The 16,721-nt window shown below is 40.2% G+C and overlaps 1 protein-coding gene across 3 annotated transcripts in view; it reads left to right on the forward strand.

The window, feature by feature from the left end:
* The window catches only part of oxr1a (oxidation resistance 1a), a 178,559-nt gene that overhangs the window by 53,284 nt on the left and 108,554 nt on the right, over nucleotides 1-16,721 (forward strand). For all 3 annotated transcript variants that reach the window (XM_067602365.1, XM_067602367.1, XM_067602368.1), the window contains exon 3: nucleotides 15,727-15,923. In XM_067602365.1, the coding sequence (XP_067458466.1) occupies nucleotides 15,727-15,923 (197 nt within the window). The remainder of the gene's footprint in view (nucleotides 1-15,726; nucleotides 15,924-16,721) is intronic.

Below are 16,721 nucleotides of genomic sequence, written 5' to 3' on the forward strand. Positions count from 1 at the left end.
TATTTGGTCTTGCTAAATGACCTGTAAAGTCTTTGTTCAGTCAGTCTTTGAAACATGTCAGGAGTCGAGCGTTTGTTGCTTAATGTTTTCATCTTTTAGCTCAAAAAGGCTAACTTTTAGGTGCTGGGTGCAGTTGGTGGCAGGTTATGCTCCTTACCAAATGTGTCAAATGAAAAATGTAATCTACTCTAACATGCACACACTCATCACACTCATAATAAATGGTGTATGCTGCTGCAATAAGGCTTTCTTCACCATTTTAAAAAAATAACGAAGGTCAGAGGCGAATGCTGTTTACTGCTACATAGATATGAGTGATTAAGTCTTACAAACTCTTAATAATTTAAGCACTTATCTCTCACTTTTACTTCAGACAATTAATAGGTGAGAAGTTGCTCAGTGCAGTTTTATGAGGGATAAAACAAGATGCAAATGCATAGGAGCATGGTTTTTTCATATTAATTATATACAGTAAATGGTGTAAACACAGTTTTTCATCATCCCACCTTGTTTGAATAATAGCAGGTAAATTAGCAGAACGCAACACAGGTTTTTTTGTTTTTTTTTTGTGTGTGTATGAATACCAACCTATTTAATTTTAATATTCCATTTGGAGCGCACCACATGCACTTGGATCCTGAGTCTGAAGAGTGGGCCACAGTCTTTCTGCAATGATTTGGTGTGAGAGTGCAGTTTGATGTGATTGACAGCTGCCCTGAGACCTGCTGGAGGCTCCGTCTTCATTTGCCATGTCAGTCTCAACTGTCACTCTCCATTTAAGAGCTATTCTTTCTCCTACCAGTCTACCGCTGTTGTCGTCTTCTTTCTCTGGCAGACGTAGATCTAGCCTCTGACACTCCTTATGTCCTCCTACATCTTTTCTCACTGAAAGGTTAAGTACCTGCCAAAGCCTCTGGTGTTTCACATTAATCGTCTACAGGATTTATATATGAACAAACCAGCTAACCTTATATTAAGTCCACTGTTAGTTTTGAGTTTGATTGTGAGAACACACAGCAGATACGCAAAACAGCATCTTGGAAATTACTGTGTTCGATTTCTTAAACAAGACAATGAGACAACTCCCATTTCCTCTGCATTTCCACTTTTACATCAGTTTAATTGTATCACACTAGAGTAAGCAAGTGTGTGCCCAGTGAATTTCAGTGAGCTTCAGAATGTGCCAAGTGATGCCAATGGTGCCTGCTGCAAAGGGCCATCAGGTTGACCAGCTTGAGCCAAACAGCCTGCCAACAGACTATAAGGGGAAGAGGGAGGGAGGGAGAGAGATGTGTGTTGTGGGAGGATTAAGACTGATGAGAAGAAAGTAGGAAAGAGAAGAGAGAAGGAGTTGAATCATAAAAGAGAGACTGAGAGGAAGGTGGATCCAGGCACTGTAACTGCAGCCACACATATACTCTCACGTCATCTTTCTGTGTAAAACAGGCCTGAGTGCAGCTCCAGCAGAGACACCTTAAACCAAAGATCATGAGCACACATCCGTATTTATAGTTGACCCACATCAATATGCCCCCTTTACAATATCCAGGATTTGTGTGACCTGGTCAGCCAGTGCCAGTGACACCAGTGCTGACAGATGTTGGTGCCTCCAGCCAGTCAGTGCGTTCTACACTGCAATGAACAGATGTGTAAGTGAGAGCACTGGCTGACAAAAAGGTGAACACAATCAGTGCATGCATCTTTTATCTATAGATAGTGCAGCATTCAGACAGAGCAGCGGATAGTAGTAATCATTATCTTTCCAGCTTGTGTTTAACTGAGGCACCTGGTATAAAAAAAGCTTACTTCACCATCTATCCAAAGTGCTCAAATGAATATAAAGAAGCAAGGTTAGCTATAGAAAAAAATCACTCTCTAATGAAGTCAATAATAACTGAAGTGTTGACTTAAAAATGTTGAAATGACCAAAACCAACATGTTAGCCATTCTATCCAGTTTCCCTAACCTGTCTGTGGCACTCAACACCATCTGTACCCACTGAAGATGTAAAACGAATGTATACTTTCATATTTTAAAAAGGCTAAATAATTCCCTAAAACAGCTGGGCACTGTAGTTTTTAGCAAAAGTTACTCAAACAGAAGGAAATTGTGTATTTGTTTGGGACTATTTTCAGCCGTGGATTAATACACATTTGGTATGTTCATGAAGGAACGTGTCACCCAGTGCAACAGTGTGGCTCACTGATGTTTTATATTTATTTATTTATTTATTTGATTGCTTTTGAACAACAATGGGACTCTATATGGCATAGAGGAATAAGTAAGGGGTTAGGGTTAAATCATTAACCTTGCTCAATATCGTATACATCTTAAAGCAAAGCAGCATACAAGGAAAAATCAGTCAGTAGTGAGATGTACATTAATTAATTAATACAAACACGTCTTTCAGTTTTATACATGTTGTAGATTCATTTCACATTGTAAGATATGGCAACTAGGTAAAAGTTTAGATATTTTTGAGCAGCATGCGGTGCCAGCACTGGAGAGGTGGGCATCCTGGTGTACTCCATAGGAAAAAAAAGGCTTAGTCTTTCCAAGGACATTTTTCCAGTGATGACATGTAGCGTCCTTCATGTGTAGAGCCCGAGTCTGTCCACACAGAGCGAGTGGGGCTGCTCTTCTTTGTTTCAAGGACATGGTGCAAATGAGATGGTTTGGGTCTGGCGCAGGGACTTTTTGTGCTAATTAGAGTGGGCAGCCAATCAAAGGTTCCTGCTTCAACAAATGAGCATGGTTTCACAACCGCCTCTGCTCTGGGTCAGATGGGATGTTTATATCACTAGCAGTCTGTTTATCTGTCTTTCAGGCATACGCAAAGGAGAAAGAGAGAGAGGGCTGTTTTTGTTAACTTTTCTGTTGATTTTCTCTCTTTCCAAAATGGTGCATCCATCACACAAGATCACTGAACCTCCTGCCCACACTGTAACAACAACCAAATAGACTAATTAGGAAAACAACAAATAGACAAGTACACTGAACAAATTAACACTAAAAGGAAGTTTTTTCACTGCACTTAAGATCATACATGCATCCATGCATTATTCTATCAACATTAATGTTACAGTTAGATGAAATATGATAGTGTCCACCCTTACTGAGGTTTTTACTCCTTGATATAAATCATGTACCTTACCTATGAAGCTGCAGTTGAAATGTTTTTAGCCTAGCTTAGCTTAAAAGCTGGAGGCAGGGGGAGATAGCTAGCAAGAAATAGCTTCAACACAGAGTTCCCCCTAAAATCCAAACTATCTCTATTATACTACACTGTTGTACTGTAAATAATGAAGCATAAGAGTTCCTCTTATGTGTATTTTATTTTTTATTTATTTCGGATAGCTACTTTCTCTGTGCCTCCAGTGTTTATGTTAAGCTAGGCTAACCGTGTCCAGACCCCAGCTTCATATTTATCACACAGGTACATGAGATTGATGTCAATCTTCAGTAATGTGTGATTTTAAAGGACAGTAAACGTGTAATAATGTTCTTGAAGTTTCCTGGAAAGAATTATTTAATTTGACATTAATGTAGATCAAATAGAGACACTTTTCAAATGGTACACTATAATTAGACTAATTCCAATAATTATAATTTTTAGGTTATGCTAGCAGGTCAGCTAAACATGAAAAATGTAGAGCTGCAATGATTAATTGATTAGTTGCCAACTATTAAATTAATCGCAAACTATTTTGATAATAGTGTAAGAAAAAAAAAGTTCAATTTCTCTGGTTCCAGCTTCTCAAATGTGAATATTCTCAGGTTTCTTTAGTCCTTTATGACAGTAAACTGAATATCTTTAAGTTGTATACTGTGGTGGACAAAGCAAGACATTTGAGGACACATCCTTGGGCTCTGAGAAACAGTGGTCGACACTTTTGACTGTTTTCGGACATTTTATGAACCAAACTACTAATCAATTAAATAATCAACAGATTAATTGATAGTGAAAATAATAGTTAGTTGCAACCCTATATTAAAATATGTAATAATGCATTGAATGAATATTTATTTAGGTTCAAATGTAGCTGTTCATCAGTGACTGCTTTGAAACTCCATACACATACTTAAACTAAACTAACTTGAACTTGTCTATTTTCTCTTTAAGTAAATTACATAATTATTTCCAGGAAACCTTCCTATTAGGAATTAACAGGCTTGTCAATTAGAGCATTACACAATTTCATACCGCTCTCAGAAAGAAAGGAAATAAGAGTATATAATATTTCACACCAAGTTAATGAGATAGTCTCTACAGTAGTCTCAGATTTATTTTAATTGTAGTAGTCAATGGTTCTGGGAAACTGTATTACATTCCCTAGAAATGCACTTTTGTTGCTGTGAGATATCTCTGCATGTGATTCTTTCTAACAAATTAGATGCAACATGGTAAGCAAGTAACTGTGATAATTAAAACATTCCTTTTCATCTCTGCTGTCTTGCCCGCCCCTCCTGCTCTTTCCAACTGTAATGTCCTAACATGATACTCCACGCGCTGCTGAAAACTGTCAATACTCACAACACATCTCTGGTTTCTGCACCACCACAAGCTACAGTGGCATGACGTTGCATCCACTACTTCTGCTGACCAATCGTGTCGCTGCCTGTCGCCAGAGCCCGGCAAATGAGAGTGCGAGAGCAGGACTGAGGCTAGCAACGAGGAGGAGAAGGAGAAGGAGGAGGAGGAGGAGGAGGAGGACAGTGGAAGACTGCAGTAACAGCAGTAACAGTCCCAAGGCCCCGCGGATACTCACTGTATTAAACACTGAAGGCTGTGTATGATTGAGCAGCTGAGTCTGACAGGGTGTGTTTGTGTATGTCACCAAGATGGGGACAAAGAGAGCAAGTGTGCATCCTTTTTTTCCTGTACATGTCTGTATTTTGCTGCTTGAGTGATACATAGAGACCCAGAAAGTGAGGGAGAAAAACATGCCCCCGAGTCAGAGCCAGACACATAATGGAGCAGGGATTTTTTTTTTTCTCCTTTTCCTCTTTTCCCTCCCCGCCTTGTGTCAGCTAAGATAATTCCTCTGTTAGTCAAGTGAAAGGCCGTGGCTGAGGGGTGTTTCTGTGTGATATTGATACATTTTAGAAAATGAATAGTGGCCTTTTTCCCCTCAGCCGTGCTCATGAGCCGAACTGTTGATTTATGGACTGGTTTTTGATCAAAATGGAGCTGTTCAACACTGTTGGCAGATGCTGCTAAGTGATGGAGAAATCATTAGACACAGCTCGAGGGCTGGTTGGCTGGTGAGGCATTATGTGTGCTGGTGTCTTCGTCTGGTATTGTTTTTGTGTGTATGCTGTGTGTGATCAGTTTAGGGTTGATTTAAGTGTGCAAACTGGTGTCTGGGGGATTTATTTTAAACCCACAGCCAGGCTAGATTTTAAATTGGAGCACAGGTTTTGGTACACTGTTGCTATTGTTGTTGTCACTCACTTTTCCACAGTGTTGGAAAAAGTAGTAACCTACGTTAAAGTACCAATACAACGATGTAAAAATACTCCATTATAAGTAAAAGTCCTGCATACAAATCCTAATTAAGTAAAAGTACAGAAGTATTATCAAAATATATTTACAAGTATCAAAATATTTTTTGTCTCGCAGAAAATATCCCCGTCACTGACATACGTATATGATGTTAGATTGCTAATACTGATGCATCAATGCATAAGAAGCATTTTACTCTTGCAGCTGGTTGAGGCGTTGTTAGTTTTAACTGCTTAATGTACGGTTATGTGGTTCGGTCCAGTGGTTCCCAACCCAGGGGTTGGGCCCCCTCAAAGGTCATAAAATAAATCTGGGGAATGCGTGACATGACACATGGGGTTGGAAAGCATAAAAATGAGAGATGCAACACTCACAGGGGGCTATTTTTGGACAATGAGTTGTTTCAGTTTTTAAACTTCAAGTGCATTTTGCTAATAATACTTCTGTACTTAAACTTCAGTACATTTTAAATGTATAACTGGCCTCTAATGGAGTATAAATTATAGTTTTGCTACTTGTCGTTAAGTAAATGATCTGAATACTTCTTCCACCATCGACCAAAATAAACTAACACTACTGTATCGCAATCGGCCATAAGGTCATTGAAAGGTTTCCCTAGTTGTACGCTGTAGTTCCGTCTTGTCTCAGTGGCAGATCTCACTCCCTGATTACAGTGTAACAACAGAGACTGACGCACACAGGCACGCACACACACATGCACGCACGCATACACAGCTTCTCATCTTTTTATTCTCCCATCCGTCCAGGCTGCAGAAGTTGGCCTCTGTCTGCCTCCGCTAGTAGGAAACAAAAAAAAAAGTGAGACAAAAAAAAAAGTCAAAAAGAATGTTGAGGGTCTCAAAGAATACAAAAAAGATGAGAAAAACAAGCATTTGCTGAACAGGAGATGTGTCAGGAGTGAAAAATCACATCAAACCAGATATCCTGCTGAGGGGGAATGCAATATGGACACCCACTCAGCGAGGAAACAGTGCGTCTTGTTTCTCTGTAATGCGAAGGCTCTTATATAACTAATAAAGGAGAAGGGAGGCGCGTTTCACTTTTTGATTGTATTGCTCAAATCCGGCTCAAGGACAGGCACTTTACAGATGCTTTCAAACAGTGCGTTCAAACTCTGAATGAGAATTTGTCGTGGTTTTTCCAGTAAAAACACACACAATACACCCAGCTACTCTGTGATCACTTTTCAGTTCATTCAGCCTTCTCTCTGTTAGACTGCCTCTGTATCAAAGTAGTAACAGTTAAAGGCCAGCAACATAAGTTTAAAGCCTCATTGGTCAAAACCGCCGCACAACCCTTTGACACAGAATTGCTGCTCTGGCATTTAGCAAGGGCAGATGAGCGTAATGCGGCGTAGAGCTCCATACATCATTATGCGGAGGTGTCCAACAGTAGAGCAGAGAGCGCCGAGGTCCAACCGTATTTCATTAGGCTTGGGGATGCAACAGAGGGCCTCATTAACATGCATGGCCACAGGTTGTTGTTGCCCTCTTTCTCTGTGTGTGTCAGTATCAGCAGCAGAGCTTTAGTCTGACTGTTTCGACGCTGACTGACTCATTCTTATTAGGCTTAAGCTAGTCCACAGTTGTCCAATTGTTTTGTTATGATTGCCTGCCTTGGAGAGCGCAGGAATTGAAATCCCTGCAATCCATTTCAAATAGGAGTTTGATACGAGTCTGATTGATGGTGTGAAGGAGAGAGGATGTTGACAAGAGATGATTAGGAGATAATGTGGAGATCATTCCCTTTGAATTAGAAGACATTTCCTCATGTTCTTGTATGTAAACTTAATGAGTCCTCATCTGAGTTTCCAACCATGAGGATTACAAAATGCCCTGTTGGTTTTTATCATTCATAATTGAATCAAATAAGGCTGTGAGACAAACTGACTAGTGGCTAGGGCTTTGTATTGAACTTCATAATTTAACTGGCAATTTATACTAGTAATGGCTGCTTTGTGTTTACACAGCATTTAACATTTCTTTATATTCCTTAAAGTATGGTTATCATAGAAAGTGTCATCTTGGTTGTGGACCTCAGGTGTCTTAACAGCACTTGTATCAAAGAATTTCAAACCATACTCAGCCCTGTGACTGGATATACATAGAGAGGACACTAATTTAGCTAATGCTAATGCTATTTCACTATAATTCTGAAAAAATTCAAAAATTACATTGTCATGTAATCAAAGGTTTCCTGTGGAGTTTGTGACCTCTACTAGTGCTATGGAGCAGTTTTCTATATGAGTTGGCTCCCATTTTGCTTGTCTTGTGATGTGATACACTGTCCTGTTAGTGTTTTCACACTCTTTCAATGATCTACAAATGGCTGTAATGCACCAAGCAATGCAGCGATGCACCAGCAAATGCAGGGAAGAGGAAGACTGCATGCTAGTAAACATGGATGTAAACAATGCAGGATTTAAAATACTTTAAAAATCGGCTTTGCAAATGTTTTTTGAGGAAGGAAATGCATTCAACACAGCATAACTTTTAGTTAGTTTAACTCCACAGGACTCCATTAACACCATTTCCCTACTAACAACATACTGTAAAATATACGTACTGTTGGATATTTATAATACCAAAAAAAACCCTGTTCCTGTAGTTATGGAAGGCAGAAATGCACATTTCCAATGACAACTTAATCTGCCTTCTGAATACCCTCCAACAGCTCTTCATGATTAAGACATGAAGAGTAATCACTGATCTCTTAAAGTAGCCATAATAGATGTTTTTGGTCACATGGGGGCAGCTCAGCAAGTTGTAGAAACAACATTAACATATTAATCATCTTGTAAAATGCTTATAGTAAACATGTTGGCAAACAGTTGCACATCCAGCAGAGCAACATAAGCATTCATTTGGAGTTATGTTTCTGGCCACTTGAGAAATGTAAGTGTAATATTCACTCTTCTTTTAGCTCTTTTGTGGCCTCTGCTAACTCCTAAAAAAAAAAAAAAAGAAAAAAAATGTCTTTGCACCAACTAGTCACTTGCTTTGTCTGTTGCTGCTGTCTGCTGGGCAGGTAGTGCACAGTGGATTTATCATCTCTTTCACTGAAAACAGCCCTCTGCTGCTGCTGCTGGAAACAATGATGATAGGAGCAGTGAGAGTGAACCAAATATTTGCAGGCTGTAAAATCGAGTTAAAAGACGCTAAAGCGCTCCGTAGAGCTGAATCATGTGATAATTCTCTGTGGCCTCATCACTACGAGCGACCCTTTCAGATCACACATAGTCATTTGAGTCATTGTTCATATAAAATATTGTGCAGCTTTAATATACAAACTTAGCTGTTTTTGCAGTTTTGGAGGAGAGATGTCCACCTTGAATTCCCTGCAACAGCATGATAAAGACATGAAGTCCTTGAACATTAGTCACTGATCTCTTATGTTTCTTCACCTGAAGGGAACTTATGTTTTCACTAAATGAGGCTCTTTTGTAATAATAAAAAAAAAAATATGATAATTTCCCCCCTCCCCTTTCTTTCAAAGTTACATAAGCAGCATTCAAAGTATTGGGACTGTGAGGCATCATTACTGTCAGACGGGTCATTGTGCTGCCAGCACTGTAACTGACTATGACGTCAACCCAGCCTACTCCTATGGGCTTTATATAGCACAGCACCCTATCTACTGCTATATGTAAACACTGCTTCTCTGAAAAAATGTGTTATGTTGCTGCTGCAAGGCAAGGAACGGGAAGCAAAGCAAAGAGGAGGAATAGAAGGCAATGCAAGCACAGCCCCCTTTTTTCTAGGTCTAATCCCTCTTAGTAGGGGAGCGATAAGCGTATTTTGACTTAGCCCCAAATTTCCTGTTGTTTATGCATCCTTTGCCAAACCACGTGGATCCCTGTAGAGTCGGATAATCTTAGTGATGCCAGTTTGGCAGTGCTGCAAATATACCACTGCCTCCTGGCCCAGGTCAGATCACAACAGCGGGGTAGAAAACAAAATGCCTCTGCGTCTGTTTTCCTTCATTTTTTGCCTCCCTCTATTCATCTTTGTGTAAGCGTTTGCTCATAGATAGGAATCAGTCAGAGCTGGTGGCTTTGTTGACAAGCGTCTCTCATTCCTCTCTGGTGCTCATGAGCTTTTTTGCTTGCAGGGGAGATGGAGATTGGTGCAATCATAGCTCAGGATGAAGCCTATTTACCCAGATAAAAAAAAAACAAAAAAAAAAAACACCCCAGCGTTAAACCAATAGCTACCCAGTTCCTCATTGGTGTGAGAGGAAAAGCCTCTTAATCTTGCTTCAATTTCCCACCGGGGCCTTTTTTCTGGTTTTTCACAGTGGAGAAGGGTGTGTTTGCGGCGCGGCGTTCACACGGATTATCAGTTAGGTTGTGAAACTCCTCAATGTAAAGTGGGTCATGCGGTTTGAGAGGCGGGGGCTGTCTGTGAAGCAAAGCTACCCATTACATCATTACGTGCGTTACCATCTGTCAGGACAACCTATAACCTTCTGCATGCTTCCTCTCTCTTTCCAACACCTCACACTTTCTCTAGTTTGATGCAGAGTTATATCGGCGTGTAGTACTAACATACAAACACGTCAGAGGTCCAGAGATGTATGCGTGATGCTGGATAATTCCTGCTGTTGATGTACTTTTGAGTCACAAATACATTCACATGCTAAATAATTCAGACTGACTTTGCAACCGTGAATAATTTTACTTGCACAGTTTGACACCTGAAGTTTCCAATCACAAAATAATGACGCTATTTGGCTCTAATCACTAGCGTAATGGGTTGAGTCTTTTAGTGTAAGATGTTACTGGTTTGGCATGGAAATCACAACTGTAGAATGTTAAACACCTGCTGTGATTTACTTTAATGAGTAATAACGCTGTTCCATTTAAGAGGTGTAATGGTTCTATTGAATCTGGTCATTTGTTGCTCCATTAGTAGCACTGAGAAACACAAGGTACACAATAGGCAAACAGCATTACAGCTCTCAGAGTTACAGTAGACATTGATTCTATACAAAGTACAAGCCCAGGATGCATATTAGAAATGTTTAGGCTGCCCACAGGTCAGTTGTGAACAGGGTCACTACTACCTGATAGGGTTTCAGGTTAAAAATCAACTTGAAAGTATACAAAATGAGCATACTGTGCAGCATTTTTCACATTTTTGTCATACACTTGACATATTCACGTATGTATGCGATTGCGGTCCCTCGTGGGCCCACATAGGTGATGTGTGATGCCGGACATTGTTACTGGAATACAGAGCCTGAGGCAGTGGGAAATACTGGCACCACACAGCCTGTAAGCAGAGGAAAACGCTGACCCCACAGTAAGTATACTGCAGCAAGAAAAAATAAAACAAGCATTATTACAAAAATGAGACGAAGGTAGAATGTTTGGGAGAAGGGAAAAACAGCACCATCCTCTACTGTTAGACCCGACATCAGGTTACAGTAGATAGCCTGAGACTTTTGTCACATGTCAACACCAGTTCACCTCAGTGATCACTGTTCCTGTTAGCGTCGGCCTGACGACACAACCAATTATATGTTATAAACCCAGCAGTTAACACTAGTCTATCACTGGTGGCATTTCAGTGTCAGCAAACTAACATAGTCCAGGCCTGGTTGTTGAACCATTGCATTATATCAGAGTATCATATGACAAGGTGTTATGAAGCATTAGGCTTGTCGCAGTGTGAGAGCCGGTGTAGGTTCTTCCAGAATCACTTTTAAATCACAAAGTTTTTAGACAGAGAAGTTTGTCTTATCACAGAATCAAATTTCAAATATAACAGTTTTATAAATAAATAAAACATAACCAGACACAGTTTAATAGCTTATAAAACACTTCAAAATCTGATGAAGTTCAAGTCTGACTAGACTCTGTAAGTCTAATAAAACTAAAATATAGGACTAATAAATATCCCTTATAGATGGCAGAATCTTTGCATATACTGTACAAAGAAGTTGGTGTCAATACAAAATTGAAGTACTACCACTGGAGAGGGTGAACTGGTCTTTTGGCAACTAAATTCTTTACTGTAATCTGACTAAAATCACAACAACATCCTGCGTAACAGGTCTGAGCACATTACACTTGGTCGCTCACTTGAAGCTGCTCTTTGTTTTGTTTTTCAGTCTTGTTTTGTCATAAATCATAAATGGTGATGCATATCTGCAGTGAGGGTTGCAAAATATACAGGTCTTTTTCAGACATTTAACTGAGTGAAAATTGCTCTTGTGCAAGCTCATACAAGATGTACACCAGGCATTGTTAAGGGGTAATCCACTGATTTTACAAGTCTGTTTACAGGTCTCGGGGAGTACTACTGCATATTTTAAGTTGTACAAGTTGTACACCTTTTGTGGCTCCAGAGGCAGCTGTGTGAAATCTAATACATTTCCTACAGTGATGTCACTTGAGTCAGCCCTGGCTGAAGACTAAAAGTTTGAAAATGAAAAAAATCTTGGGTTATGGAGTAAGGAGGAAGTGGGGTTACCAAATCTCTGTAGCTTCTACTAGCATAACACATCCAGTTCTCTTTAGTCAAGTGAATCGAGTTGAATTGCACTGTGGGTAATGTAGGCACCAGGTTTTGACAAAGGAAGAAGAATGCGTGGAATAAAAAGACGATAGCCTATCTCTGGTTCTTTTTTGATCCTTGTTTTTTTAAAACGTTAAATTATGAGTCCAACAATGTTATACTGTAGGAATGCAATGCTAAATCAGTAAAGTATACTTTTAAAGTTTCTGGATTAGAGTTTTGAGTCTTGACTGACACGACTCAAGCAAAAAATGAAAAACTAGAAGATAACTAGTTTTATAGTTCAATTAGCCTTCATTTGTTAACAAGGTCAGTTTAAGCTGCTTAAAAACTGATCAAAAGCTACATTAGTGTTGGCTAGTAATGATAGGTGATAAATGTCTTTTCTCTTTCCAAAATGTATTTTTTCCCCTGTCTTCTGTTTTATTGTTTTCTGCATTGCTCCATATTGCTTTGGGACTTCCTGTTGATAAGACTATATTTTGTTGGATGTTTCTCTGTCTAGTCCCTGAAAACATGCATGTGAAGAAGAATGCCATAAATCAGTGTTTGATTGAAACGTGCTGCCATGCTACACAAGAGCACCAATAAACTGTGGACACACACTGTGCACAAGCACACAAGAACACGTATATACTGTTTACACACACACATAACTCATTGTCATTCTGTTTACACATTGGTTCTGTTTCTTCCTTCTCTCACACACACACACACACACACACACACACACACACACACACACTCTGTTTTGATACTGGTTGGCCTTGTAGCTCAGTGAAACAGAGCTAGAAGAAGGGCTTCTGCTCAACTGATGAGACAGTAATTAGTAGTAACTCCTGAGGGAGTGGAGATAGACTTCACACAGCTTGACACTCTCCCTCTCTTTTAGTCTCTATCTGTCTCTCTCTCTCTCTGTCTCCCTCTCTCTCCCTCTCGTCCTCCACAGTCATTAACAGCAGCAGCAGGTCTCTTACCTTGCGAGGCAGCTGGATTCTCGAGATCACAAGATCACACAAGAATCCATCTCGTCAGGCTTCAAGTTATGCGCTTGTGTCCGTACCGCCAGTGGTTCGGACCATTCAGCGTCTTATGATCGTGATCTTGTTTTCTCGTGAATCCAGCTGCATCGCAAGGTAAGACGGTAATAGATGAGGATAGACAGATGGTTCATCCAATCACCTGCCAAATATTTTTTGAAAGTGCCTGCCCTTTTCCAAACAATTTCCAAGGACGACTTCTCAAATGGTTCTGTGTAACAAACCATCTGGTGCTACAGGTTTGTAGGTCTCTACTCCTCACTCATTATATGCCATCCAAACAAACACGCAACTTCCTCAAAGTAGTCATTAGCACAATCTGGCATTCTAGCTAACTTTGTCTGCCTTTGTTTCACTTCGCTTCCATTACATGCAATTCTGTAAAGAAAAGACAAAACGTAAGGGAATAAAAATCAATAAAAATAAACAGTGAATGCAGTCCATTAGAGGCTTTTTCAGTTTTAGTGAATATGTTTGTGGACAATGGTCAGTGAGTGTGGGATTTTGTTTTTTGTTTCTTTTTTTCCACTAAAAAGACTTCGGGGAACACTTCTGTGAAGCAGAACATAATTCCTTCTGGTGTTTATTCACAGCTCAGCCTGCTCTGTTTGCCTCATCTGGACTATTTGGGTTTGATTTAGAAAGAACACACACAGTGATGGACAGCATTTCCATAGAGATTATGCATTTTCATTAGCCAGTTAGACACTATGTCATGTGTGCTTCTTTGGTCCATCAGGGGATGAGCGCTTGGGTGAAATGGCCAGAAAGATTCTGTTCGCTTCAGCAGTTTTGCTGGAATGATTGAAAGTGTGTGTGAGAGAGCAGAGTGCTGGGAATCTTGTATTGCTGTTTCAGGACTTTCTCAGACTATAGATAGATAGTGTTTCACGAGCCATTTTTCACTTTTTTTTACTCTAAGTTTTTACTGGAGCTTCTAAGAATGATCTTGTTTTGTAAACTTTTTGTTATGATGTGTTGACTGTGCATTTTGTCTGTGTGTGTGTGTGAGAGAGAGAGAGAGAGAGAGAACATATGTAAGTGGATAGACCTGCTGCTGCTGAGGGTTTTGGGATTACCTGATAAGCCCAGTGAACTCCTTTATAAACTGTGCAAACCCAAACCCAGGATCTCGTCATCCTTTTAATAGGCTTTGAGGAGTTGTCGTAGGCAGATTTGATTTGACCTAGCTCAGCCAGGTGGTAGTGTATCTTGTGATACATTTTACATAAGCAGTCTTTTAAAAGCCTTTAACTGCATGAGAAAATGTGTATAAGGAATTTTTGTTTATCTTTCTAGACTGTCATCCATAGAACCTGCCACTAGCATGGCTAAAAATTTCACATACAATGTCAATCTGTCCGTCGGTAAACCACTTGATCCACACTGAAATATCTCAACAGCTATCTGATGGATTGCCACGACTTTTCAGACTGACATTCATTTGGTGATCCCCACTCCTCTAGCGTCCCCATGAGGTTGACATTTTTGGTTTATAGTGAAATGGCTTGACAACTATTGGATGAATTGTCATGAAATTTGGTACAGAGATTTATGTTCCCCACAGAATTAGTTGTAATCACTTTGGTGATTTTTGGTGGTTTTCACGTACCACTATCACTATCATCGCGTCAAAAATTTCAATTTGTCCAATACTTCGGTTTATGAGCAAATACCTAAAGAACTAATGACATTCATCCTCAGCTGAAGGACCCCCCCCCAACACACACACCTATCTGAATTGTTGAAATTGGGGTCGCTGCATCAAACAATGTCTGTTATTTTCTGAAACAGACAATCCAATATTAATGCCTACTTAACACAGTGATTGCCCAGGTATGTGGAGGTGAGAAAGTCGACAGGATTTGAACTTCTCCCTTAAGCCCGCTTTTTTATTGTTTACATAGCTGTCATATTACTGTCATTTTTTTTGTATGTGAAAGAACAAGTGAAACACTATAAATACATTCCAGGAGAGGTTGTCATAAGGTGCGCCCCATTATCTCTGTATTTACATGATTATCAGCTCTCAAACCCCTTACTGAGATGGCCAGCTTTTCACCCCACCTTCCAGTGTGGCTGTTTAGAACAGCTATAAAAACTTTTGCCTCCTGACGTCATACAAGCTAAAGTAAAGTTAAAGCATTACAATGTGGACATTTCTGCACAGCCTGCCTTACATTCACTGCAGTGTTTGTTCTTCAGGTTGTTACTCACTGAGATTTTGTCTCCAGCTAGGTCTTAAGTCTGGTCTCCTGCTGTCCTCCACCGATATCCCACTGCTTCATCTCTTTTTACTGTTAGAGGAGGCTCTGTGCTGGGCAAGCAGAGTGATGCTAATAAATTCACCCCTAACAAGGGTGTGATTAGCCTATTGATTCTTTCTCCCAACTTCCTTGCCGCTGCTAAAAATGGTCTTGCACGATTACATTTCTGTGACGGAGCACATTGACATCAACAACCTCAGACGCAAGTATGCGTCTGATTGGCCTGCCCTTGAACAGCGAAGGTCACACAACATTTCCTACTGCTCTTTGTATTCACAATGCCACTGGCACATGCAATAGATTCTAATCGTGTACCTATATAAACATGACAATAATGTGTTCTGCTACTGTGGTTTGCTTGTCCCCTGCAGACTGAAGAAGAAGTCTCAGTCGGTGGATATTGCCAATCAAGGTTTCTCCCCGACTCTGGTGCCAGCCTCGCCCCTCAACAAGGCTGCACCACCTGTTGCCAAGACAACCACCGTCCTCGCCGTGCAGGAAAACAACACCACCAACTCCCAGCGCCGCAGCCCTCGGTGTGGCGAACTGAAGAGAGGCTACACCATAGGTAAAAAGAAACAGGAGCTGGGTTCTGATCTGTTTGCTCTTGTAGTAAATGACAGTGTAAAATCTACCAGATTATATCATAACTGCAAAATGCTGTTTGATTTTTAAAAACTTTATTTATGCACACATTTATCCCCAACGTCCTTTTCCCAGAAGGTTGAGGGATTCAAACCAACAACCTTCTTTTGTAATTCTGTTTGTCTAAACTCTAAGCTTACTATTAATGCAGCTAAGTGCCGGAGAAATCACATAAAAGCATCCATGTTGTAATCATATTTTTCCTGATAATACATCATGACATTAATTGGACCCTTTAATATCATATTATCAGCTTTTATTGCATTCTCAGTGTATTTCCTTGAACATTTTATTTGATTTTGATGACCAGTTATTACATTATCCAGCTGTTATTACATTATCATTTGCTACAGGGCTTCTGGGGTATGGCTTGTTATTTATTCTGTGTGTGTATGTGGGTGTGCATATTTGAAGTTCACGCACTCTCTGAACTGTTGACTTGAACTTCTTACTCAAGCAAACTTCACCGCGTCACATCCACGGCTGGCTCTCCCTGTTTCTCATCTTCTAATTCATTTCCTGCCTACAAATTATAATTATGGGACTCTGATGAGATTTATTCCTGCGATGGAGCCTATTTTTTCTGGGGGGGGCGGGCAGGAGGTTGGGGGTGGGTTGGAGGGGTGACAACTGTCTGCTTCGGGTCTATTTCTGTATCGGAGGGTAGGTTGCTACTGTGAGAGTAAGTACACTTCAGGGAGCTGACTTATCAGAGATGATG

The sequence above is a fragment of the Thunnus thynnus genome, chromosome 10 (genome assembly GCF_963924715.1).
Source record: "Thunnus thynnus chromosome 10, fThuThy2.1, whole genome shotgun sequence".
Classification (NCBI taxonomy): domain Eukaryota; kingdom Metazoa; phylum Chordata; class Actinopteri; order Scombriformes; family Scombridae; genus Thunnus; species Thunnus thynnus.